Source organism: Stegostoma tigrinum, chromosome 5 (assembly GCF_030684315.1).
Source record: "Stegostoma tigrinum isolate sSteTig4 chromosome 5, sSteTig4.hap1, whole genome shotgun sequence".
Lineage (NCBI taxonomy): Eukaryota > Metazoa > Chordata > Chondrichthyes > Orectolobiformes > Stegostomatidae > Stegostoma > Stegostoma tigrinum.
Genome location: NC_081358.1, coordinates 124541256 through 124565540, shown reverse-complemented (window position 1 = coordinate 124565540; position 24285 = coordinate 124541256). Strand labels below are relative to the sequence as shown.

General features: G+C 46.0%; 1 protein-coding gene across 1 annotated transcript in view; it reads right to left on the bottom strand.

Annotated features, from left to right (window-relative positions):
• LOC125451783 (cadherin-2-like) overlaps positions 1-24285 on the bottom strand; it is a 164512-nt gene that overhangs the window by 14230 nt on the left and 125997 nt on the right. Inside the window, exons 8-13 of the mRNA XM_059646358.1 lie at positions 23879-24016; positions 21848-22033; positions 14199-14452; positions 6952-7094; positions 2425-2658; positions 1997-2241 (exon numbers count right to left, since the gene is read on the bottom strand). Coding sequence (XP_059502341.1) covers positions 1997-2241; positions 2425-2658; positions 6952-7094; positions 14199-14452; positions 21848-22033; positions 23879-24016 — 1200 coding nt within the window. The remainder of the gene's footprint in view (positions 1-1996; positions 2242-2424; positions 2659-6951; positions 7095-14198; positions 14453-21847; positions 22034-23878; positions 24017-24285) is intronic.

Here is a 24285-nt window from a genome sequence, read left to right as displayed (position 1 = left end):
ATCTGCAGTTCCCATTATCTCAGGTTCGCTATTTCAATGTGTTGACTCAGGACAAACAGTGGTCAGCGCATCAAGATAAATCACATGATCCTTATTCATGAAACGGCTTGTGTAGGAATCAACAATGTTGCTGTGGGTGTGAACCAGACAGCAAATTTCTCTCCCCGAAAGGGATTAGTCAACCAGATGGGTTTTTATAACAATTGATGATAGCTTCATGGTCACCATCTTAGAGTCTCGCTTTCAGTTTCGGACTTATTAACTGAATTTAAACTCCACTAGGCAGTGGCACTGTGGTTCTGTAGTCAAGAATCCCAGGCTAATGTTCTGGGGACATGGCGAAATTTGAATTCAATAACATTTGAATAGAGAGTTGGACGAATGTTGACCATTGAACCACTAGTGGTCATCAGCACAAAAAAAACCACACCTGAATCAGAGATAGTAGGAACTGCTGATGCTGGAGAATCTGTGATAACAATGTGTAGAGCTGGATGAACGCAGCAGGCCAAGCAGCATCAGAGGAGCAGAAAAGCTGATGTTTCAGGCCTAGACCCTTCTTCAGAAAAATCTTTTCGGAATCAGTAATGTCCTTTAGGGAAGGAAATTTGCCATCTTTACCTGGTCTGGCCTACACATGACTCCAGGTCCACAGCGATATGATTAACTCTTAACTGCCTTCTGGGTAATTGAAGTTAGACACATCAAACATTAGCAAATAAGAAAACACCGCAGTGCAACCTGGATCCAGGTCCCAGGAGCAGGGCCTGAGGCCCATGGATTACCAGTGCGACTGTCACTACATCGCCAAATCCCTAACCTCTCTTCAAAACAGCACGCTTCTTTATATCTACCAAAGATGGTGGCTGTGGGTTTGAGGGAGGTTGGCAGGGAGGGGGTTGCCGTTTTATCTTCATATAGCGCCAGAAAGCATTCCCTCAGGGCTACCACAAGCATGGTAACCAAGGATTGCTGTGCTGCCTATGGAGAGGAACACAAGCTGGCTTGGTGCTGACAGCACCATACTATAGGTGATGAGCTGCCTTCTTGAACTCCTGCAGTCCACTTGCCATAGGTTGACCCACAATCCCCTTTGGAAGGGAATTCCAGGATTGTGACCCAGGTGAGACTAAAGGAACGGTGATATATTTCCAAGTCAGGATGGTGAATGGCTCGGAGGGGAACTTCCCATGTATCTGCTGCCCTTGTTTACCTAGAGGGAAGTGGTCATGGGTTTGGAATGTGCTGCCTGAGGATCTTTGGTGAGTTTCTGCAGTGCATCTTGTAGACGGTACACACTGCTGTGACTGAGTGTCGGTGGTGGGGGGGGGGGGGGGGGGGGGGGGGAGTGGGATGTTTGTGGATGTGGTGCCAGTCAAGTGGCTGCTTTGTCCCGGAGAGTGTTGAGCTCCTTGAGTGTTGTTGGGGCTGCACCCGTCCAGGCAAGTGGGGAGTATTCCAACAGACTCCTGACTTGTGCCTTGTAGATGGTGGGACAGGGCTTTGGGGAGACAATGGCTGACAGTTTCCACACACTCAGGTGGAATAAACACCCCTCAAACGCTCACAGAATTGAATGCTAGTACTTTGTTGCTTCAGCAACATTTCTGCATCACTACATCAATCTCCTTCAGCATCTCAATATCTCCCACAATGCACCTTTAGAGGCTTACAGCACAGATACAGGCCATTCGGCCCACTGTGTCCGGGCTAGTCATCAACCATCAATCTACCCTCGTCCCTCATTCTAGAACTTGGTTCGTAGCCTTGTATGATTTTATTGCTTCAAGCCATCAGCTAAATATTATGTAAATGTTGCAAGGGTGTCTGCTTCTACCAGGCAGTGAGTTCCACCCTCTCGGTGCAGAAGAACCAAACTGGAACCCTCCAGAATGACAAGCAGTGGGCGGCTCAATCCTTGTTCAAATGCTTATGGCCTGACTGCAGATTTATCATTGGAGGGAGAAGGTGAGCTGAACTGAGTGTGAATGGTTACCGGGTACTCACTGAGCAGGATGATGATGCACAGCAGAATGGCAATGATAGCCCCAGTTCCCAACCCAGCCGCAACAATCGCTTGGACCGATGTACAGTCGCCGTTCTCATCACACGGGCAGACTTTGACAAGCAGAACTGAGGTGGCAGACATGGGAGGGTTTCCAGAGTCCATGATCATTATAGGCACTTCATAAAGGCCGTCGTCCAGGATTCCAATCTTCAGTCTCAACTGCGCATAATCACCTAAACAAAACATCGTGAGCTGTGTGAGAACTCAAGTCGGTAAACTCACAAGCCCCCATCCCCATAACTACACAAAAGCAGGGGCACTGTCACAAAGCCATGCGGTGTGCTGTACTCCTAGCTTTTACAAAGTGCGTGGGCCCGGCCTCCCATGCCGCAGCGCCAGCATTTACTAGCCCTCACCACTGAGCCGAGTTATGGTCCAGTTCCTCCTGATGTCTTCTGGGCTGTCGGGGAGCTCGAAGGCGAATGGTCCCGTGTTCGGGTCGACATCGGCGTCGGCGGCAGTGATGTTGATGGCATTTGGGTCTGGCTTCTCGCAGATGGAGACTTCCTCGGGGAAGATCTGTGGCGCGTTGTCGTTGATGTCGAGCAGGTAGATCTGGAGGGTGCCTGTCCCACTTGCTGGGGGGATGCCTGGAGAACAACAAGAGGAGATCGTTAACAAAGGCAGCCCTTCGCAACCCACACACTTCCTTTCCCTCCTCGACCCCATCCCACTTTGCAAATGACACACTCATGACGTCGGCCAACTTAATCTGTGGAATACTGACATTTAGACAAGTTCTCAAACTTTGGCAGAACTTTGTAAAAGCATTTTTCTTAACAAAAAGGGACACTTCAAGCAGCAGCCTACCCAGTACTGCAGGCTGACATGATCTTCCTATAATTGAGCCAGTGTTAAAGCAAATTATCGACAGACACAAACAGCAGACAGCAGATGGCAGTGTGTCAGAGGGATTAGACCCTGCAGGCAAGTTCCTCATCTATCTCCATCCTGAGGAGCATTAATGTTCCGTGCACCGTACGTGATTACACTCCCAGCAAACAAATCGCAAGCTGAAAACCAGCGCATCGCTTCCAATTGTTCGTCTTGAACACGTGCCTCCAAAGAGGTTGCACAAAGCACAAACTATAACAAGCCCACAGCACATCACAACTTTATTCCACTCACACTGTCTCCGATCACATCGGAACCAATCTGTAAAAAAATGGCAGAGCACAGTTAAACCTTTAATTGACTTCTTCACCCAGCTAACTTCACCGGCTTTCCTGGTTCTTCAAGCCAGTTAATTGGTCGCACAAACATCATTGCGAAGCTTGACAGAGACTGATAGCTCATTCCACGCTCCGAGCAAAGATCATGTGCCTTGTTCCCCAGTGCACACCGTCACCCTCAATCTTAAATCATCATCGTTAAGGTTTGGTACTTCAGCTCGGCAGCTTGATAGTGAGCTGCTTTCTTGACCCACAATGCCCCTGACAGAGGGAATTCCCGGATTTTTGCCATGTGACACCAAGGAACGGCGATATATTTCCAAGTCAGGATGGTGAGTGGCTCGGAGGGGAACTTGCAGGGGGTGGTGTTCCCATGTACCTCGTTTGTCACAAACATCAAGTTGTGTCCCATGATCTAGACTCCCCAGCCAGGAGAAACATCTTAACTGCATCTCCCATGCCTACCCGGTGAAGAATTTTACAGGTTGCTAAGAGACCACCTCGCATTTTTTTTCTGGTGAATACAGGCCCAGTTTTGCCCAATCTCTCTCAATAGGTCAATCCCAACATCCCACGAACAAGTCTGCTGAACCCTGATTGCAATTCCTGTGACAATAATATCCTTCCCGAGGTAAGGAGACCCAAATTGTACACAGTACACCAGGTGTAGGTCTAACCAAGCTCCTGTACTACTGAAGCAAGAATTTACTGCTCCTGTACTCCAATCCTTTGCAACAGAGGTTAACATTCCATAAGCCTTCCCGATTGTTTCATCTTCAATATCTTTGTCCACTCATTAATCCTGCCCAAATCTTCCTGAAGCTGCTTCACACCTTCCTTGTGACACACAGTCTCAATTAGCTTTGTAAATTTGGACATACAACATTTTGGTCCCCAATCTCTGATCTAATGATGAACAGCTGGGGCCTAAGCACCAATCCTTGTGCCACCCCCCCCCCCCCCCCCACCCCCCCGTCATTAGTTACAGCCTGTCAATGTGAGAATGGCCCATTTATTCCGACTCTGGATGACAGAGAGAGAGAGAAAACAAATCATCAATCCATGCCTGTACGGTGTACAGTGAGTGTTAATTTTGCTATGCAACCTTCTGTGGGAGACTTTATCAAAAAAGCCTTCTGAAAATCTAAGTTTACTATATCCTCGATCAATTTTGTGGGTAACATCCTCAAAAAGCTCCAATGAGTTTGTTAAATACAAGTTTCCCACATGCAAATCCTTGCTGACCATGCCCAATCCTTTCATTTTTACCTAAGTGTCACATTCTTTTGACTAGATCCTGATATCTTCCAGAGTACTGATGGAAGGCTAACCGTTCTAGAACAAAGAACAATATGGCACAGGAGGCCGCCCTTCGGCGCTCCAAGCCTACGCTGACACATTCGGCCCTCCCACACTAAAACTATTCTTTTCCTATTTATGTATTCTCTGTTGTCTGTATCTCTCTCTATCTCCCTCCCTCAATTAAAGGGTGACATTTGCAACCTTCCCATTGTAGGGAGCATCTCATTCCCGAGTTTTGGAAGATGATTACCAATGCATCGACTTCTCCAATAGCTGCCCCTTCCAGCTGAGTATCAAGCTGAAGATAAAAGGGGGCGAACAGGTAACGTATGTTAATTAGGATTAGGCCTTTAGCCCTTGCAACCAAACTGCCACCAATGTCACACTATAACCTCAGCTCTACCCTTTAGCCTGGCACGCCAATCCCCAGCCAGTGACTCACTGTCAAATCAAAAACCTGAAATCAAAAACTGAAGAACCAATTGCTTTCTGCCGAAGAGAATCCCACAGATTCAGAAAAAAAAATTTCCCTTCTCACCTCTGCCTTAAAATGGACACTTTTTTTTTTAAAAAAAAACATTGTCTCTTCTGGACCCCCCACCATGGGGAACATCCCCTGATATCTAACAAGGTCCATGGGATATCCTGGAATTGGGGGTGACCACTCGGGCTGTTCAACAGGGATCCTTCACGTTTGACCTTGGGATTCCTTATCCAAGGTTTAGCTCTCCCAGACGGGGTGACGGGATTGCTGGGATACAGGGCGTAGTGCGAGGGGATTGGAGGACAGGGCTAGTCATGAATGGCCACCTGCTCTGGTGTGGAGCCCGTCTGATACTCAGACAGGGCTCTTCCTGACCCTCTCTTCCAGGGACTACAAGAGGTGTCCCTGGGCCACAGACAGGGCCTGCTCTAGGATGGAGGGACTGTCTTATGAGCAAAAGCTAAACAGGTTGGGACTCTACTCCCTGCAGGTTAGAAGAATGACAGGTGATCTCAGGGGAATGGACAGGATTCTTAAGTGGCTTGACAGGGTAAATGCTGAGAGGGTGTTTCCCCTTATGGGAGAATCTTGGACCAGAGGGATATAGACTCTGAATAAGGGAATGCTAATTTAAGACTGGGAGGAGGAGGAATTTCTTCTCTCAGTGGGTTGAGGATCTTTGGGACACCTTGCTGTGGAAAGCTGTGGGGGCAGACAGAGTCCTTGTGCAGATTTAAGGCTGAGATTGATAGATTCAGGGGAAAGGGTAGGAAAGTGGACCCGAAAAATGTTGGATCAGCCAAGATCCTATTGAAAGGTGGAGCAGGCTCTGGAGGTGGGGGGTTGGGGGGGGGGGGGGGGGGGGGGGGTGGGGGGGGGGGGTGGGGGGGGGGGGCGCGGGGGTGGCGGCGGCAGTGGTGGTGTGGGGGAATGTTGTGCAAACAGCCTGGCCCTGCTCTTTCGAGTCTAGGAAGGCCCAGACTCCCCCAGACAGAGGGCATTGAGGTAAGACACAAGGTCAGCACTTCCCAATCCATTCTGGGTCCCCATTAATGACCCCAGTTTCAGGGGTCGACAGGTAGATGTTACAATGCAGACATTCTCTCTGATCCCAGTCTCCAGCTAGTTCCTTGGGGTGGGTGGGGGGGGGGGGGGGGGCTCATGTCAAGTCAATTAAAGACAGTTTTTTTTTCATCAAACTAACAGGAGAGAATTATTCTGCACTCGTATGCAGGACCTTCTAATATTTTTCATGCAGAGGTGAATAGGTTTTTGATTTCGAAGAGGATGAAAGATTATTGGGAATATGAAGGAATGCACAGCTGAGGTTAAAACCAGTCCTGATCTTAATCGAGCAGCACAGCAGAGTCAACGGGCCTTCTCATTAATACATTCATAAGACAATATTGCTGTGATGACTAGAGACGCTTAATAGCTCTTCAACTGAAGCCTTCAAGAGGAGCGTTGGCTGATTTAGGTTGAAATGGTAAGCAGGGGTGTGAAGGAAAAAGCAGGAGATTGGCATTAGGGGATAGAACCAGCGCAGGCTCAACAAGCTGAATAGCCTCCGCCTGCGCTGTTGCCCTGGGAGCCCCAGGACCTTGTGGGTTGCTGGTGTGCAGGGGAGAACTGAGACGTTTTAAATAAGAAATAATCACTGCCGCAAAAATTTGTTTGACTGTAACAAATGCAAAGGAAGAACTGAACACCGAGAGACAAACAAGATTCTGATGTCAACACAAAGGCTGGTCCACATCGTTTAAATTGCTCAATTCGGGAGAGACTGGAATGACCTTTGAACCATTTCATCAGCGCCGCTGTGATCTTTAAATTTGCTGAGTAATGAGCTCAAGACACAAAACATAACAGGAAGGGAAGAAGGGATTAGCACAAAATTTGTTTAGCTGACCCTATGCAGCACGTACCACTGTCAGATGCCAGAAAAGTTGCATTGTACATGTTATTTTTAACATAAGGGGACTCGCGATCCAGTGTGGCAATGGTGGTGACTTGGCCTCTGATTGGATCAATTTTGAGCCAGTTTGCCGGATCCGACAACTTCGAGTATCTACAATGAGAAACCACAAGTGCATTAGATTAGGTGGCGATCACTTAACTCATCTACACCAAGCCTCTGGCCAACTACACGCACAGGAACACTGCCCCGACTGTGCGTGCACCAGCGACCACACTGGCATCTGGATGGGGTGTGGGATTGCTCCAATTTCGATGGTGAAGGGCAGGGGAGTCGGGGCGGGGAGAAAGAGTGAGGGAGTGTCAGAGAGAGACAGCAGCACGGGAACTAGGAGCAGGAGCTGGCCATTCAGCGCTCTGTGATCCTTATTCCCAATTTCTCCTTGTGCCCTCTGATCTGCACAGTCTACTGTGGTGGAGAATCTCACAGGCTCATCAGCTCTTTGAAAGGCTGTCTCTGTCAGATCTACCCTCTGCTGCCCTGAAAACATGCCCTTTTCTGGAAAGCCTGTATCAACGCCCAAACCGACATTAAAAAAAAGCAAAGCACTCTGTTGGGGGGAAAAGAAAATACTCTTGAGAACACAAAGCATTACGAGGAACCATGAATTGGGCACCAGACCAGGGTGCTATTTTGATTCCTCTATGAAGTCTGCAGAGTTTAGTGAAAACAGATTTCTTGCCTTTCCAAAGAAACATTAAAACTCATGACGGGAATGTACTGTTGTGGGCTCAGGGTAAGAATTCCACAAACACGGAGTTGGAGCTGTCGGTTCTGCAGTTAATTCCTGACTCTTTGGATGAGTTTACAGTCTTCGCTTCGAGTAAGACTCGGTCCCAATCCTTGGGGCGTTTGTGCGTTGGGGGGGGGTGGGGTCAGAACTTTTCACAGGTTGTTCCAAAAACAGATCTCAGGTTGAAAATCTGAGGCAGGAATAGAACGTTCCGGAAACTTTCCACAGGTTAGACCGGAGAGAGAAAAACAGAGTTGACCTCTCAGGCCAAAAGAATTCAATTGAAAAGTGATGGAGCTGAAATATTTACTCATGTTTTGTTTCTCCCCTAGCCACCACAGATCAGCTGGGATTCCCTGAGATATTCATTTAGTTTCTAATGCAAAATTAACTTTCACCCAGTGTTGCTGACTTAGGCAAGCTGGTTTACTAACAGGAAACCACACTAGATAATCACAGTTCTTCTCTCATCAAATAAAAAACAGCTTTCCTAATTAGAGTTGTAGAGATGTACAGCACAGAAACAGGCCCTTCGGTCCAACTCGTCCATGCTGACCAGGTATCCTAAATTAATACAGTCCCATTTGGCCCCTATCCCTCTGAACCCTTCCTATTCATATTCCCATCCAGATACCTTTTAAATGTTGTAATTGTACCAGCCTCCAACACGTCCTCTGGCAGCTCATTGCATACACGCACCCCTCAGGTCACTTTTATATCTTTTTCCTCTCACCTTACACCTATGTGCCTCGAGTTGTGGGAACTTCCACCCCCGCACCCCCCCCCCACTCCCCCGCACCTCAGGGAAAAGACCTTGGCTATTCAGCGCGTCCATGCTCCCATGAGTTTATAAACCTCTATAAGGTCAGCGCTCAGCCTCTGAAGGTCCAGGGAAAATAGCCCCAGCCCATTCAGCCTCTCCCTGTATCTCAAACCCTCTGACCCTGGCAACATCCTTGTGAACCTTTCTGCACCCTTACAAGTTCAATAACATCTTTCCTGTAGCAGGGAGACCGGAATTGCTCGCAGTATCCCAACAGTGGCTTCGACTGGAGCTGGTACAGGGGTCAAGTCAACCAGCGAGTATGTGCATTGACCTATATCGCCTCATGGTTCAGCAACGACTAGTTTAACGCTCTCACCCTGTCCCTTCCAATTCTACAGCCTTCTCTGCATTGTGTTGTACGGGTCTGTGTGTTTTAATTGGTTGTCGATGAGCATCTATGACTCTAAGCTCTGGTAATCTTCACCTCCGTCTCGCTTCAAAATGCTCTTAGAACCTCTCTTTCTTTCGCCCATCCGTATGGAAATAGGAGTCAAGAAGGCCACTCAGCCCCTCAAGCCTGTTCCACTGTTTATCTAGATCATGGGTGATCTTCTACCTCAGCATCATTTCTCTGCAATATCCTCATATCTCTTGAAACCTGTGATACACTGGGAGACAACGGCCTAGAGGTATTATCATTACTTAGGTCTGGGTTAACAGCCTAATGTTCTGGGGACCCAGGTTTGAATCCCACCAGGGAAGATGGTGGAATTTGAATTCAATAAATATCTGAAATTAAGAGCCTCATGATGGCCATGAATCCATTGTTGATTGACAGAACAACCCATCTGGTTCACTAATGTCCTTTAGGGAAGGAAACTGCCACCCTCATCTGGTCTGGCCGACATGTGACTCCAGACCCACAGCAATGCGGGTGACTCTGAACTGCCCCCTGGGTAATTAGGGATGGGCAATAAATGCTGCCCTAGTCAGTGACACCTTCATCACTTAAACGAATTTAAAAAAAAAACGAACATTCTCTGGAAATCCTCAACGCCTGAGCTTTCATGGAAATAGTTTCATTGGTTTGGTGTCAACTTTTGTCAATTCACATTCTTTCAGCTGCACCATCGCTCCATTGGAAGGTCAGAATAAAGATTCGCTGGTTCTGCACAGTCAAGAATCCCACAAATATTGAAGCAGTCTGTGTCCAAACATAGAAACGTCTTGTGGGGGATGGGGGTTGGAGAACGTGTTACTCGCAAATAAAAGCCAACTCCATCTCCAACCAACCATCACTCTATGATGTTCAATGGCATCACCATCGCAGAATCACCCCACTGTCAGCATCCTGGGGGCCATCATTGACCTGAAACCCAACTGGACTCAGCATATAAATATGTGACTACAAGAGCAGGCCAGAAACTAGGAATTCTACCTTCAGTGAGTACTCACCTCCTGACTCCCCAAAGCCTGTCCCACCATCTACAAGGCACAGGTTAGGAGTGTGATGGAATACTCCCCACTTGCCTCGATGGGTGCAGCTCCAAATCACTCAGGACTAAATACCTTGTGACTGACACAATACTGAACACCTTCACCCTGAGTAGTGTTAGGTACAGAGCCAACCTCCTCTTCTCAGGCAATCCCAGTATCCTTCAGTAATTGATTGACACCCCACTCACACACACAACCACCAGCGACGCTCAGTAACTGCAGTGTGTACTATCTACAAGATGCACTGCAGAAATTCACCAAAGATCCTCAGGCAGCACCTTCCAAATCCACGACCACTTCCCTCTATGTAAACAAGGGCAGCAGATACATGGGAACACCACCCCCTGCAAGTTCCCCTCCGAGCCACTCTCCATCCTGACTTGGAAATATATCGTCGTTCCTCCAGTGTCACTGGGTCACAATCCTGGAATTCCCTCCCTCAGGGCATTGTGGGTCTAACTACAGCACATGGACTGCAGCGGTTCAAGAAGCCAGCTCTCTCCCACCTTCTCAAGGGGAAAGCTAGTACTGGCCCAGAGAGTGACACCCATGTCCCACACGTGTATTAAATGGAAGTGGTTGAGTAGGTGCCGTCCGAGGATCTTTGGTGAATTTCTGCACTGCATCTTGTAGACAGTACACACTGCTGCTACTGAGCGTCGGTGGAAGAAGGGGGAGTGTGCGTTTTTGGAACCGTTCAGAAACGGAGTCACCAGCTGCCTCTGCCATCTCGGCTATTCAATACCGCGAGGACCTCTCTCTCTCTCATCATTTTTAGTTCAATGAAATACTAGCTTCATAACGGTGAATAAATATTCATGAGTCATTCATTGCTTTGGGCTAAAATATATATTGCACCATCAGAATTTAATTGGAGAGGAAATGGCATTGTGCGACACATTTCAAATATAATGACCCTTCCTCCTGGAAATTGGCTACTTACTGGTAGTTTCTTCTCTATTATGAAAGAAGATAGCAATGCAGCACGCACAACTCTATTGCATCTTTCGGTGATGGAAAAAAGACATTTACGAAATGGAAGTTTACGAAGACACAGCGATAGGAGCTTGCTAATAGGGTCTAACTATCAACAATGAGAGACATGGGGCACCTTGACAAGAACAAAATGGTGAGATAGTGTTACCATGCAAATTAGCAAGAGGAGGAGCTCAATGAGATCACGGCTGATCTGTGGCCTAATTCCATACACCCACCTTTGGCCCATATCCCCAAATACCTTCGCTGAACAAAGAACCCACCATCTTAGATTTAAAATTAACAACTGATCAAGAATCAACGGCCATTTGTGGAAGTGTTTCAAACCTCTCCCACCCTGTGTGTGAGAGTGCTTCCTATCTCAAATGACAACCCCACCATCACAGGGATGAAAGGCACTGGGGCAGAAGGCCAATCAGCCCATATAGTCTAGCCCCAACAGCCTTTGGTACCCTGGGGTAACAAGGACCTCTCCAGCCCTCTTGAAAAAAAATACCCACTAACACTACATCCACTGCCTTCTGAAGGAGAGAGCCTTGAGAGAGCTAAAGAATTCCCCACCTCTGCACTGTGTATAGTTCTGGTCACCACACTCTAGGCAAGAGAAACCTGGACTGTTTCTGCAAAAGCGTCAAAGCTCTGTTTTTTAGGGGTTGGGGGTGCGAGGGAATGCTGACTGACGTTTACAAAATTAGAAGTGGCATGGATCGGGTGGATAGTGTCTCTCAGGGTGGAAATGTCAAGTAATGAGGGGGCATAGGTTTATGGGGAGAGGGGGATGGGTTTAAAGGAGATGTGCAAAGCAAGAATTTCTTGTTTCTTTACACAGAGGGCAGGAGGTGCCTAGAAGATGCTGCCAGGGGTGGTGGTAGAGGCAGATACAATAGCAATGTTTAAGAGGCATCTAGAGCAGGCAGGAGGGCATGGACCATGCACAGGGAAATGGTAATAAGTTTAGAATGGATTCATGGCCAGCAGAAATGGTGGGTTGAAGGGCCTGCTCCTGTGCTGTACTGTTCTACGTTTTTCCTTGGAAAATCTCAACCTCAGAACACGCTGAACTTTTCAATGGTGTCTCTGGTATAGAGCTGTGAAGATTCACTCACCCTGTTCGCCACGGTCTTCAGCTATCCAACCCTTACTCTGAGGCTGCGTCCCCCGGTTTGAGCCCCCTTACCAATAGACAATAGGTGCTGGAGTAGGCCATTCGGCCCTTCGAGCCAGCACCACCATTCTTTATGATCATGGCTGATCATCCACAATCAGTATCCTGTTCCTGCCTTATCCCCATAACCCTTGATTCCACTATCTTTAAGAGCTCTATCTATCTCTTTCTACCATCCTGAACCCCAGCTGCTCAGGGCTAGTCTTCCTCCTGCATCTACCATGGCACCTCCTGAAAGAACTTTCAATGCATCAACAAGGTCACTTCCCATTCCTCAAAATTCTGGGGAAGGCACAGCCGGTTTCCTCAATCTCTCCTCTTAAGACAGTCCCACCATCACAGGGGGAGTGACCATGAGACACAGGCCATTCAGCCCTTCGAGTCTCCTCTGCCATTCAATGAGATCATAGAGGATCTGAGGAGGAATTTGACCAAATTCCCCTCCCCCAATACAGGACGACACCCGCCTTCCACCCTGGGCATTAACTAGCCATTTGTCCAAAGGGATGAACGTAGCCAATCTAACTGACCATCGAGTACGGTTCTGACTTTGATTGATGTTTGAGTATCTGAGAAGCTTCACTACTCAAAAAAGGATGGTGACTTGTCTGTCACCCAATACATTCGCTGTCAATAGCGCTTCTCTAAGGATCTAGAAGATCGTAGCTGCTGGCAGCAGATGAGGAGACCAAATGCAGGGGAGGATTAGATTGAAGATAACTGACCAAGAAAATAACCATCCAGAAATAAATAACGGAATGGAGCTTGCTCCCCGCACGCAAGGGGCAGCTGTTTCCAGTATCAGGAAGGTCAGAAACTGGGTCGGAATCACAGGGCACAAAGCGTTTACCCGGTTTTTCCTCACTCCACAGTCCTGCAGAGTTTGCACGCTTCATTTCAGATCTGTAGCCATCACAGTAGTTTCTTTTTAATTCGAGACAGATTGAGCTAATTGGGAAAAGATGCAGAAAAAGGAGTCGCAGAGAATGTTGTTTTATGGAGAGAGTTGGACACGGGACAGAGGCAGACAGAAGGAACACTGTGAAGGTGTAAGGATGAAAGAAGATGCTAACAAAGGAAACAATTCCTCCGAGGACAGATGCTCCCCAGTCTCCCCCAGCCTTGTAAGCTCGAGGCGATAAATAACAAACTGCAGAAGGAAATAGAAGCCTGTGGAAGTGCTTGAGAATTATGCTAAAATTTTTGCATTAAGACCAGAAGACAAATGAGGACAGAAACAGAGTTAATGTTTCAGTAATGAAGAAACTGAAGATGAGTCTCTTTTGAAACATTCAATATTTCTTGGGAGTCTTGACAGGGAGAGGTGGAAAGCCTGTTTCTTTTTGTTCCTAATGACCAGAGAGTCCAGGACCAGGGGCTCACACTAAGGATATGGGGTAGGGCATTTAGGACTGAAATGAGGAGAAAAGTCTTCACCCAGAGAATGGGGGAGCCTGTGGAATTCTCTGCCACAGAAAGCGGTGGAGGCCAAAACATTTAATTTTTCTAAGAATGAGTTAGGCATGGGCCAAAAATCATACAACACCAGGTCATATAGACCAATAGGTTTATTTGAAGACAAGCCTTTAGAATCTCACTCCTTCTTCAGGTAAAGTTCAGAACACAGCTCCAAAAGTTTGCGTCTTCAAATAAAACTGTTGGACTATAATCTGGCGTTGAGAGATTTTTGGCCAATCTCACCTCAGTCCAACACCTCCACAGAATCAGACATAGTTCTTACAGCCAATGGGATCAAAGGGTATGGTAAGAAAGTGGGAGCGGGACTGAGTCGGACGATCAGCCATGATTGTACTGAATGGCGGAGCAGGCTAGAAGGGCTGAATGGCCTGCTCCTGCCCCTACTTTCTATATTTGTATCAGAGAGGCACGTGTGACGCCATGCTGGCGGATGTCCTGGCAGAAGGGTCTACAAAAAGCAGTTTCTCAATGTGTAGGGCTTCCCAAAGAGGGGCAGTGAGCAGGGGTAGAGTACCTCTGGCGTTGGGAAGGGCAATGAAACTGTGCGCGCATGAGCCGTACCTGATTGTCTGCTGCATGTAGCGATCTGGGTCCTCTGCTGTGAAGATGGTGAGGAGTTTGCCCTCAGGTAGGCCCTCTTCCTGCCTGATCAGCTTCGGGTTTGGAACAAAATACGGGCTCTCATTGAGATCAATAACCGTAATGGAGACAGTGGCTGTTGATTGAGGGGGGAGCTGAATGCCTTTTGTCAAAGGGTCCTGATTTACAGCCATGACTGTCAGTACAAAGGCTCTGCTGCTTTCATAGTCAATAGGCTGTGGGGAAGGGAGAGAGAAAAAACAGGCTTCAATATGTGCAAAAATATTTAAGTCTTCATGCAAACAATGTTTCCATTTTCTTAAAATGAAACACAGTGAAAAGTGTCAAAAAATAACCATGAGGTTGCCCAAGCAGGCCATAATGAACTCTTACATCACAATATCAATGAATTAAAGTTGCACATTAAATATGGAGTGGGTCACCTTTAATACCTGACCTTTATTCTCTTCCCATCAGCACTGCATCCATTCTCCCGCAAAACCCCGCTTCTGAACACCGTGCTTCACCAACGTCTGTTTGTTTAAAAGATATGTCAAACTTCCACTCAGCGAGACCTTCAAAATAACACCGTTAATTCCTAACGCTGGAGAACTTCACAAACCCCACATTACAACTGCATTCAAAATGCTCCACGGTCAGCTATTTACTTTTCAGTATGTGCACGTGTACGTGCGTGTGGGTGTGTGTGGTGGGTGCGTGCACGCATAAGAGAGTACGCATGTGTGTGTGGAAGTGGAAGTGTGCTTGTGTACACAAGTGGGCAGTCATGCGAGCAAGAGTGACTGTGTGAGTGCACGCACGTGCGTGCACGCATGAGAGGTGTAGCAGCGAAGTCGTGCACAGCAAGATCACACGTGGAAACGTGATGCTTCAGCGGGGAGGTTCCCTGGGTCCAAACCAGAAGCTGCAGGTTCGAGACCTATTCCAGGACCTAAGGAAAGCGTAGTCATTAAACAGTCACTCCTTCCAACACAAAGCCAACTGCAGCTGACAGGAGTAGCACAGATTCCTGGCCATCTTTGGAAGATAGGAGCAGGCCATTCAGCCCCTCAAGCCTGCTCCACCATGCATGGTCGTGGCCTCGGCTATTCACTTTATCTTTGACCCTCAGGATTTTATGAGCCCTGACATGGTCACTTCTCGGATAAGTGTTGTAGATCCCATGCCAGCTCCTGGAGCAGGGGAAGGTGTTCTGGCTAATATATATTGATCAATAGGTTAACTAATCAATCCTGTCCTATGGGTTATGACATCACCAGCCCAGAAACTAAATTAAACTTCCAACGTCCACCGCATACAGGCCTCCACTGCAGGGAGAGGAACATTGGTCTGTGATCAAAGGTGATTATAGGAGCATTCATTGGCAGACTACTGGGCTTGCATTGACTAACATTTAAAAGAATAAAGGGCAGACTAATTAAGGTGTTTTAAATGACTGAAGGGAATCCAATCGGGTAGAGAGAGAAACTCCCTCCTCTGATTGGAGAGGGAGTAGGAGGAGTCCAGGACACAGAACACGTTCTGTTTAGCACAGATATTAAAGGTAACAGAATCAAGGCTTTACATATATTACACAGAGAACAGCCACAATCTAACTGCACGCAGGCTTGATGGGCTGAATGGCCTCTTCCTGTTCCCAGTTAATATTAGAACATAGAACATTACAGCACAGTACAGGCCCTTCGGCCCTCAATGTTGTGCCAACCTGTCATGCCGATCTCAAGCCCATCTAACCTACACTATTCTATGTACGTCCATATGCTTGTCCAATGACGACTTAAATGTACCTAAAGTTGGCAAATCTACAACCGTTGCAGGCAAAGCGTTCCATTCCCTTACTACTCTCTGAGTAAAGAAACTACCTCTGACATCTGTCCTATATCTTTCACCCCTCAATTTAAAGCTATGCCCCCTCGTGCTCGCCGTCACCATCCTAGGAAAAAGGCTCTCCCTATCCACCCTATCTAACACTCATTATTTTATATGTTTCAATTAAGTCACCTCTCAACCTTCTTCTCTCTAACGAAAACAGCCTCAAGTCCCTCAGCCTTTCCTCGTAAGACCTTCCCTCCATACCAGGCAACATCCTAGTAAATCTCCTCTGCACCCTTTCCAAAGCTTCCACATCCTTCTTATAATGCGGTGACCACAACTGTACGCAATACTCCAAGTGCAGCCGCACCAGAGTTTCATACAGCTGCAGCATAACCTCTTGGTTCCGGAACTCGATCCCTCTATTAATAAAAGCTAAAACACTGTATGCCTTCTTTTCAGCCCTATCAACCTGGGTGGCAACTTTCAAGGATCTGTGTACATGGACACCGAGATCTCTCTGCTCATCTACACTACTAAGAATCTTACCATTAGCCCAGTACTTTGCCTTCTGGTTACTCCTACCAAAGTGCATCACCTCACACTTGTCTGCATTAAACTCCATTTGCCACCTCTCAGCCCAGCTCTGCAGCTTGTCTATGTCTCTCTCCAACCTACAGCATCCTTTGTCACTATCCACAACTCTACTGACCTTAGTGTTGTCTGCAAATTTACTAACCCATCCTTCTACGCCCTCATCCAGGTCATTTATAAAAATGACCAACAGCAGTGGACCCAACACCGACCCTTGCGGTACACCACTAGTAACTGGTCTCCAGGATGAACATTTCCCATCAACTACCACCCTCTGTCTTCTTTCAGCAAGCCAATTTCCGATCCAAACTGCTATATCTCCCACAATTCCATTCCTCCGCATTTTGTACAATAGCCTTCTGTGTGGAACCTTATCGAACGCCTTGCTGAAATCCATATACACCACATCAACCGGTTTACTCTCATCTACCTGTTTGGTCACCTTCTCAAAGAACTCAATAAGGTTTGTGAGGCACGACCTTCCCTTCACAAAACCGTGCTGACTATCCCTAATCAATTTATTCTTTTCTAGATGATTATAAATCCTATCCCTTATAACCTTTTCCAACACTTTACCGACAACTGAGGTAAGGCTCACTGGTCTATAATTACCAGGGTTGTCTCTACTCCCCTTCTTGAACAGGGGAACCACATTTGCTATCCTCTAGTCATCTGGCACTATTCCTGTAGACAATGACGAGTTAAAGATCAATGCCAAAGGCTCGGCAATCTCCTCCCTGGCTTCCCAGAGGATCTGAGGATAAATCCCATCCGGCCCAGGGGACTTATCTATCTTCACCTTCTGAAGGATTTCTAATACCTTCAAGGGGCTAGGCCCGAAACGTCAGCTGTTGTGTTCCTAAGATGCTGCTGTGCCTGCTGTGTTCATCCAGCTTCACACTTTATTATCTTGGATTCTCCAGCATCTGCAGTTCCCATTATCACTGATACAATAAATGTTGAGACTACTTTTGAGAACCTCACTCCCTCACTCGACTCCACACTCTGATACACAACCAGAAATATTATTGGAACAAGACACTGGAGATCTGAAACAAAAGCACAAGGTGTAGGAGGAACTCAGCAGGTCTGGTAGCATCTATACAGAGAACACAGAGTTAAAGTTTGTCACAGGACTCCAAAACATGAATGTTTCTCTTTCCACAGATGCTGCCAGATCTGCTGAATTCCTCCAGTACTAAATATTTGCGATAAAAACAGTCAGCTTGTTTTTAAAGCCAACTCACCGATGGTCTAAATTCCGAAGGAAACATATGGTTCAACAACATTGTTCCTGTTTGCATGTACATTCAGAAAAGTAAAGATAAAGTCATTGCCTTGCAGCTTAATAGACAGGAATGTGGGCACTAATTTCAACAGGGTTGGAGGAGAGGAGTACGGAAGTCTCATTGTAACTGTCCAAGGTATAGTGTGACCACATCCAGAATACTGACAGCAGTTTTAGTCCCTTACTTAAGGGAGGATATTGTTTATTTGGAGGCAGGTCAGAGAAGGCTCACCAGGATGATCCCTGGGATGGAGGGATTGTCTCATCAGCAAAGGCTAAACAGGTTGGGACTCTACTCGCTGGAGTTGAGAAGAATGAGGTGATCTCATTGAAACATACCAGTCCTAAGGGGCTTGGCAGGGTCAATGCTGAGAGGATGTTTCCCCCTTCATGGGAGAGCTAGGACAAAGGGCAGTCTCAAAATAAATCGGCACCAATTTAAGACTGAGGTGAGGAGGAATTTCTGCTCTCAGAGGGTTGAGGGTCTTTGGAACTCCTTGCCACAGACAGCTATGGGGGCACAGTCCTTGTGTATGTTTAACAGTGAGAAAAAGACAGATTCTTGATCAGCTGGGGAGTCAAGAGAAAGGGCAGGAAAGTGGATATGAGGAATGTTGGATCAGCCATGATCCTACTGAATGGCAATGAGGGCTTGAGGGGCCGAATGGCCTACGCCTGTTGCAATTTCTTATGGTCTTACGGCAAGGAGTCAAGTGAGTTTAAAGAATAGTTTTGCGTTCGAGGGACTTTTGGAGTGGATAGATTGGAGATATTGGTTTGTTCTTGGTAGAGAAGTTTGAAAGGAGATGTGATAGAGATGTTCAGAATTGAGAGGGGTTTTGACAGGCCAGCTAAGAGAGAGACAGGGACACCATTTCAAACTAATTTGCCAAAGAAGCGGAGGTGAGAGGAGGAGAGCCTCTTTTCTCAGCGAGTGTTCCTGAACATTCCGTTTGGGAACGTGGCTTTGCAGGGGAAATTGGATCATTTTCTCAAGAGGTACAGGAGGTGATACTTCATGATATTATCATTAGACTGTTAATCCAGAGACCCAGGTAATGTTCTGGAGAACCAGGTTCAAAGCCGGCCACAGCAGATGGTGCAATTTGAATTCAATTAAAATCTGGAATTGAAAGTCTAATCATGAACAATGAAACCAAAATCTAATGTCTTGCAGGGAGGGAAACCTGCCAACATTACCCAGTTTGGCGGATTCATAACTAAACGCTGACCTAGCCAGTGACTCCCTCATCCTGTGAAGGACTGTTTAGAGAAAGAATTGCAGGGTTGAGGTGGTAATGGAATAGCATGAGTCACTCTTGCAAACAGCCAGTATCAAGACAAGGGAAGAATGGTCTCTTTTTGTCTCATGACCCTGAAATGCTAAAGAAATTCAACCAAGTTCACCCTGTTACACATCGTTAACCTAACTTACAATGTCTTCTGCTCTGAAAGGACAAAAATGTAACTGCAGTAAAAACAAAGTTGCTGGAAAAGCTCAGCAGGTCTGGCAGCATCTGTGGAGGAGAAAACAGAGTTGATGTTTCAGGTCGTTCTGTGGAAGGGGGTCACTGGACCCGAAACGTTAACTCTGTTTTTTCCTTCACAGATGCTGCCAGACCTGCTGAGCTTTTCCAGCAACTTCTGTTTCTGTTCCCGATTTACAGCGTCCGCTTGGTTTTTAAGATGTAACTGCAATAGGTGTTGAAACTTTGATTTTTGTTTTAGAAAGCCAATAGTTACACGAAGGTGGCTCTATGAAGCGCTATAACCTCTCAAATCCTAAACGAACAGGTTAGAATCCAACAGACTGCTTTGGATATGTCCCCTGTCTGTACACAAGAGCAGGAAATTTGAAACACAGCAAGATCCCAGTCAGGAAAGTAGAAAGCTGACCAGTTAATCTGAGCCCGTTATGCCATTCACTACTTGCATCTACTGTATTAATTTCACTCATTAACTGAACTAATTGAATACTTTGGAAAAGATTACCAGCTTTACAGCTTACATTTAATCATCATTTGCATGAATTATACAACTAAATTTAGAATTTCACTTAAAGTACCATTACAGATTTAAATAAAAACAATTATTGCAGAGCCCTGTCCCACCACCTACAAGGCACAAGTCAGGAGTGTGATGGAATACTCCCCACTTGCCTGGATGGGTGCAGCCCCAACAACACACAAGAAGCTCAACACCCTCCAGAATGAAGCAGCCGCTTGATTGGTACAGTGTCTAACAGGCTTAATGTTGTACACATTATTACGACACAATGTGGACTATGTACAAGGTGCAGAGCAGTAACTGCAGCGTGAGACAGGCAAAGCTTATATTCACCAAGTTCGAGACAGCGAGAACTGATTGAAACACATAAAATCCTGAGGCTCCTGCACAGAACGATTGTGCAGATGAGGACAATATAACAGATGGTACGGTGGCTCAGTGTCAATTCCAGCCTCGGGCGATTGTCCGTGTGGAGTTTGCACATTCTCCTCGTGTCTGCGTGGGTTTCCTCCGGGTGCTCCGGTTTCCTCCCACAGTCCAAAGATGTGCAGGTTAGGGTGGACTGGCCGTGCTAAATTGCCCGTAGTGTTCAGGGGTGTGAAGATTAGGTGGGTTTTAGGGGGATGGGTCTGGGTGGGATGTTCTGAGGGTCAGTGCGGACTTGCTGAGCCAAAGGGCCTGTTTCCACACTGTAGGGATTCTAAGAAAATGATCTATGGAACCTTTTTATTCAAAAACGGAGTGAGAGAATAAGCAGGCAACTGCTTAACATTGGCAGAAGTGAATCTACTGTCTGCAACTTTGTAGATGATACAAACATAGGTGGGAAAGGCAAGTGCTGACGGTGACACAAACAAAAAAAAACTTAGTTTATGAGAGTGGGCAATTACTTGGCAGATGGAGTATAATGTGGGTGATGAGAGATTATGCACTGTGACAAGAAGAAGAGAGAAGCTGGTTGTTATTTAAATGGAGAAAGACTGCAGAAAGCTACAGCACAGCTGTGAAGAATCAGAAATCTCTAGCATCCAAGGTCAACGATTATAGGGAAGTGCCAATGTAATGTTGGCCTTTATTTCAAAGGGAACAGAGTATAAAAGGTACAGATGCTTTGTTGTAACTATACATGGCACTAGTCAAACCACACTAGAATACTGTGAACAGTTTGGAGCCCCTTATGCCAGCAGCGACATACTGACATCGGACGCAGTCTAATTTATAAACAAAATTTCTTTCACCTATTATTTCTAAATCAACCTGTTCACAGATGTTATTACACAACTCTGAGGCAAGTGGGACTTGAACCCAGGCCTCCTGGTCTGAAGTTAGAGACTATACCACAAGAAGGCCCTTGTTTTTTTGTTTCTATAGAATTTATGATTTCACCAATTTTCCTGAACAAACTTTTCACAGATGCTAATACATGAGCAAAGGGGACTTGAACACAGTCCTCTTGGCTCAGAGGTAGGGACACTTCCACCGCACCACAACAGGGCCCCACATTTTCTTTTCAAATAACTTAAAGTTTTGTTTTGATTTAATCTATTTTTCTAATTAACTTGTTCAGAAATATTATACACTTCTGGAGCAGGATAGACTTGAATCTGGGTCTTTATACCACTGCATGACATAAAGGACTCCCAGTTTTCTTTTAAATAAAGGGCTCAGGTGATGAGTTCCAGCTCAAACCCATAGAATTCATACCCATTGGGCTCCACAATGAGATTAACTTGTGATTCCCAAGGGCTCTGTAGGGTTTAATCACAAATATCCAGTAATTTCCATCACTAACACCATTTTATGAAGTTGCTCAAAAAGCATTTAGAGATAGAATGGTGGATTTGGCAATGAGAACACGCTGTTGGCGTGATTTTCTGTGGAATTCCAACAGAGAGGCAACATCACTAACCTTAATAACTGTTACCAGACCATCATTACTGATGGGGTCGGTTGGCACAGCAAAGTGTCCTGAAGGATCTCCACTGGTTATCCTATAAACTGCATACCAGGCTGCGGTGTGAGGGTGATCCTTGTCCGTTACAGTCAGATTTGAAACAATTACATCAATTCTATTTTCTGGTACTTCTCCATAGAACTACAAAGACAGAAATGATACAAGTTAAACCGCCCCCCACCGAAGTAACGAAGTTGGTATTTGTTTTAACTAACAATCAATATACATGTTACAAAAATTAATTTTTCAGATCCATTAACATTTACTAGAATTCAGAGAATGCTTCTTTGAGAATAAGTCCTTCGAATCAGATGGCTTAACTTTTCCATCTGACTAGTCATTCACAAGCTAGTCACTGTTTGAAGCGGAGTAATGAGGTTTGTTAAACCACATTGGTTTAATAGGATTTATTTTGGAATATCAGAATTATCTCCGAATGAGGCAATTCAACCCGTACTGACTCTATTACCTAGCCCAGTTCTATCCCCGAGTGCTCTCTTGCCTTTTCCCCATATCTCTGCACACGATTTGCGTCCAAATAACCATCCATTGTCCATCTCAAATGCCTCAATTGAACCTGCCTCTACCACATTTCCAGGCAATGCCTTTCAGAGCTCGCGGTTTTAAAAAAAAAGATATGCCTCACTTCACCCTCACTTTGTTTGCATACCTCCTTAAAAATTAACTCTCTTCTCATTCTTACTCATTTTACAAACAGAAATGACCTGCACCACACTCCCCACCCCGCCCCGACTCTGCCCAATCTGTCCAGCTCATTCATGATTTTGAATTTCAACAAATACAAGTTTCTTTACCCTCAAACAAAAAGAGAAACTGATTTTAATTATTGTGCAATGGCTCAAAACAGCCTTGTCTTTGAACATCACAATGAATAGAAGCAGGAGTAGCCTATACAGTCGCTCGAGCCTGCTCCCCTGTAGGGTTTCTTCAAAAAAAATGCTAATTTTCAAATCTCTCTCAATCTTCCAGAACCCAAAACCCACTCCTTGGAAACAATTGGTATTGTCTAGACCATACGATATAGGAACACAATTAGGCCTTTTGGCTCATCAAGTCTGCTCTGCCATTCAATCATGGTTTATGTTTCTCAAACCCGTTCTCTTGCCTCAACCGATACCCCTGGATCCCTTTACTAATCAAGAAGCTATCACGGTCTGAAAAACATTCAACAACTCAGCAATTATGTTTTATACAGTAACACTGGATTCCTGCATCAAAAAACGCCAGTTCTGGAATGATCCATGGAGATCTTCTGGTTACATTAGCAGTTCAATTTCAGGATCCTTTCAGAGCTCAATTTAATTCAGGTAACGCTTTGGGTACAACTCAATGGAGAAACACCTTCTCAAGAAGTCATCAACTCGCTAGTTACCTTAATTCAAACAAGCAACAGAGCACATAACCAGGGAACTCTCAAGTAACTTGTACATTTTCCTTTCTGGAGAATATACAAGTGGCAGGACACTTTTTAAGTCAAGTGTCCTCAGTAAGCTTCTTCAACAGAACGATAATCTCCATGCAATTAGCAGACAAGCCACTGTAGCACTGATAGCGCAAAAATCTATTCAGCTCCTTGTGTCTGTGTTACTCAACAGAGAGAAGCTTTCTACTGTAATCCTGTCTCCTTGATCCCCTGTTGGAGCCTTCCCTTTCAATCTTCATCAATTGCCTTTTACAAACCAGCCTCTGCCTCAATTGCCAAAGCCTAACACGTTCTTGTGTGCTCAAGAGAATATCAACTCCCAACCCCTCTTAGTGATAATCCAGGCTGGATTGCACTTGTTATCAGTTGAAGAACCACAGACAAGATTTTCACTGCCCACTCCCACCAATGCAGCCTCACATTCCAAGGACATCATCCACTCCTGAAGCAGACTCTGGGACTCGATCCACTTCAGACAGTGAGCACCAGGGAGACAGCCAGCGAAAACGTTGGTAAGGAAAGCAGGCAGGCTCAATGCTTACCGTGGCAGTAGTGAACTCTGGTGGGTTGTCATTGACGTCGGTGACTTTAATGACCGCGGTTGCTGTGTTCGAGAGGCCGTATGTGGGGCTACCCTCCATATCAGTGGCCTGGATGATTAAGGTGTACTGTGGAACTTTCTATCAAAGGAGCAGAACAGTGGGAGAGATTTGAAAGGAATCTAAGAAGAGACAAGTGTAACTGTTTAAAAACCAAACATAGAACATAGAGCACAGTACAGGACCTTCGGCCCATGATGCTGGACTGACATATGATCCTAACTCCTCATTAATCACGTAACAGACACCTGGAAACTCCAGAACAGCAAATTGCTGGCCCGTCCCAATCTCACAGAGCTCGGATTACAGTCACAACACTCCAGGGTGTGCAATATATGGAAGAATGTGCC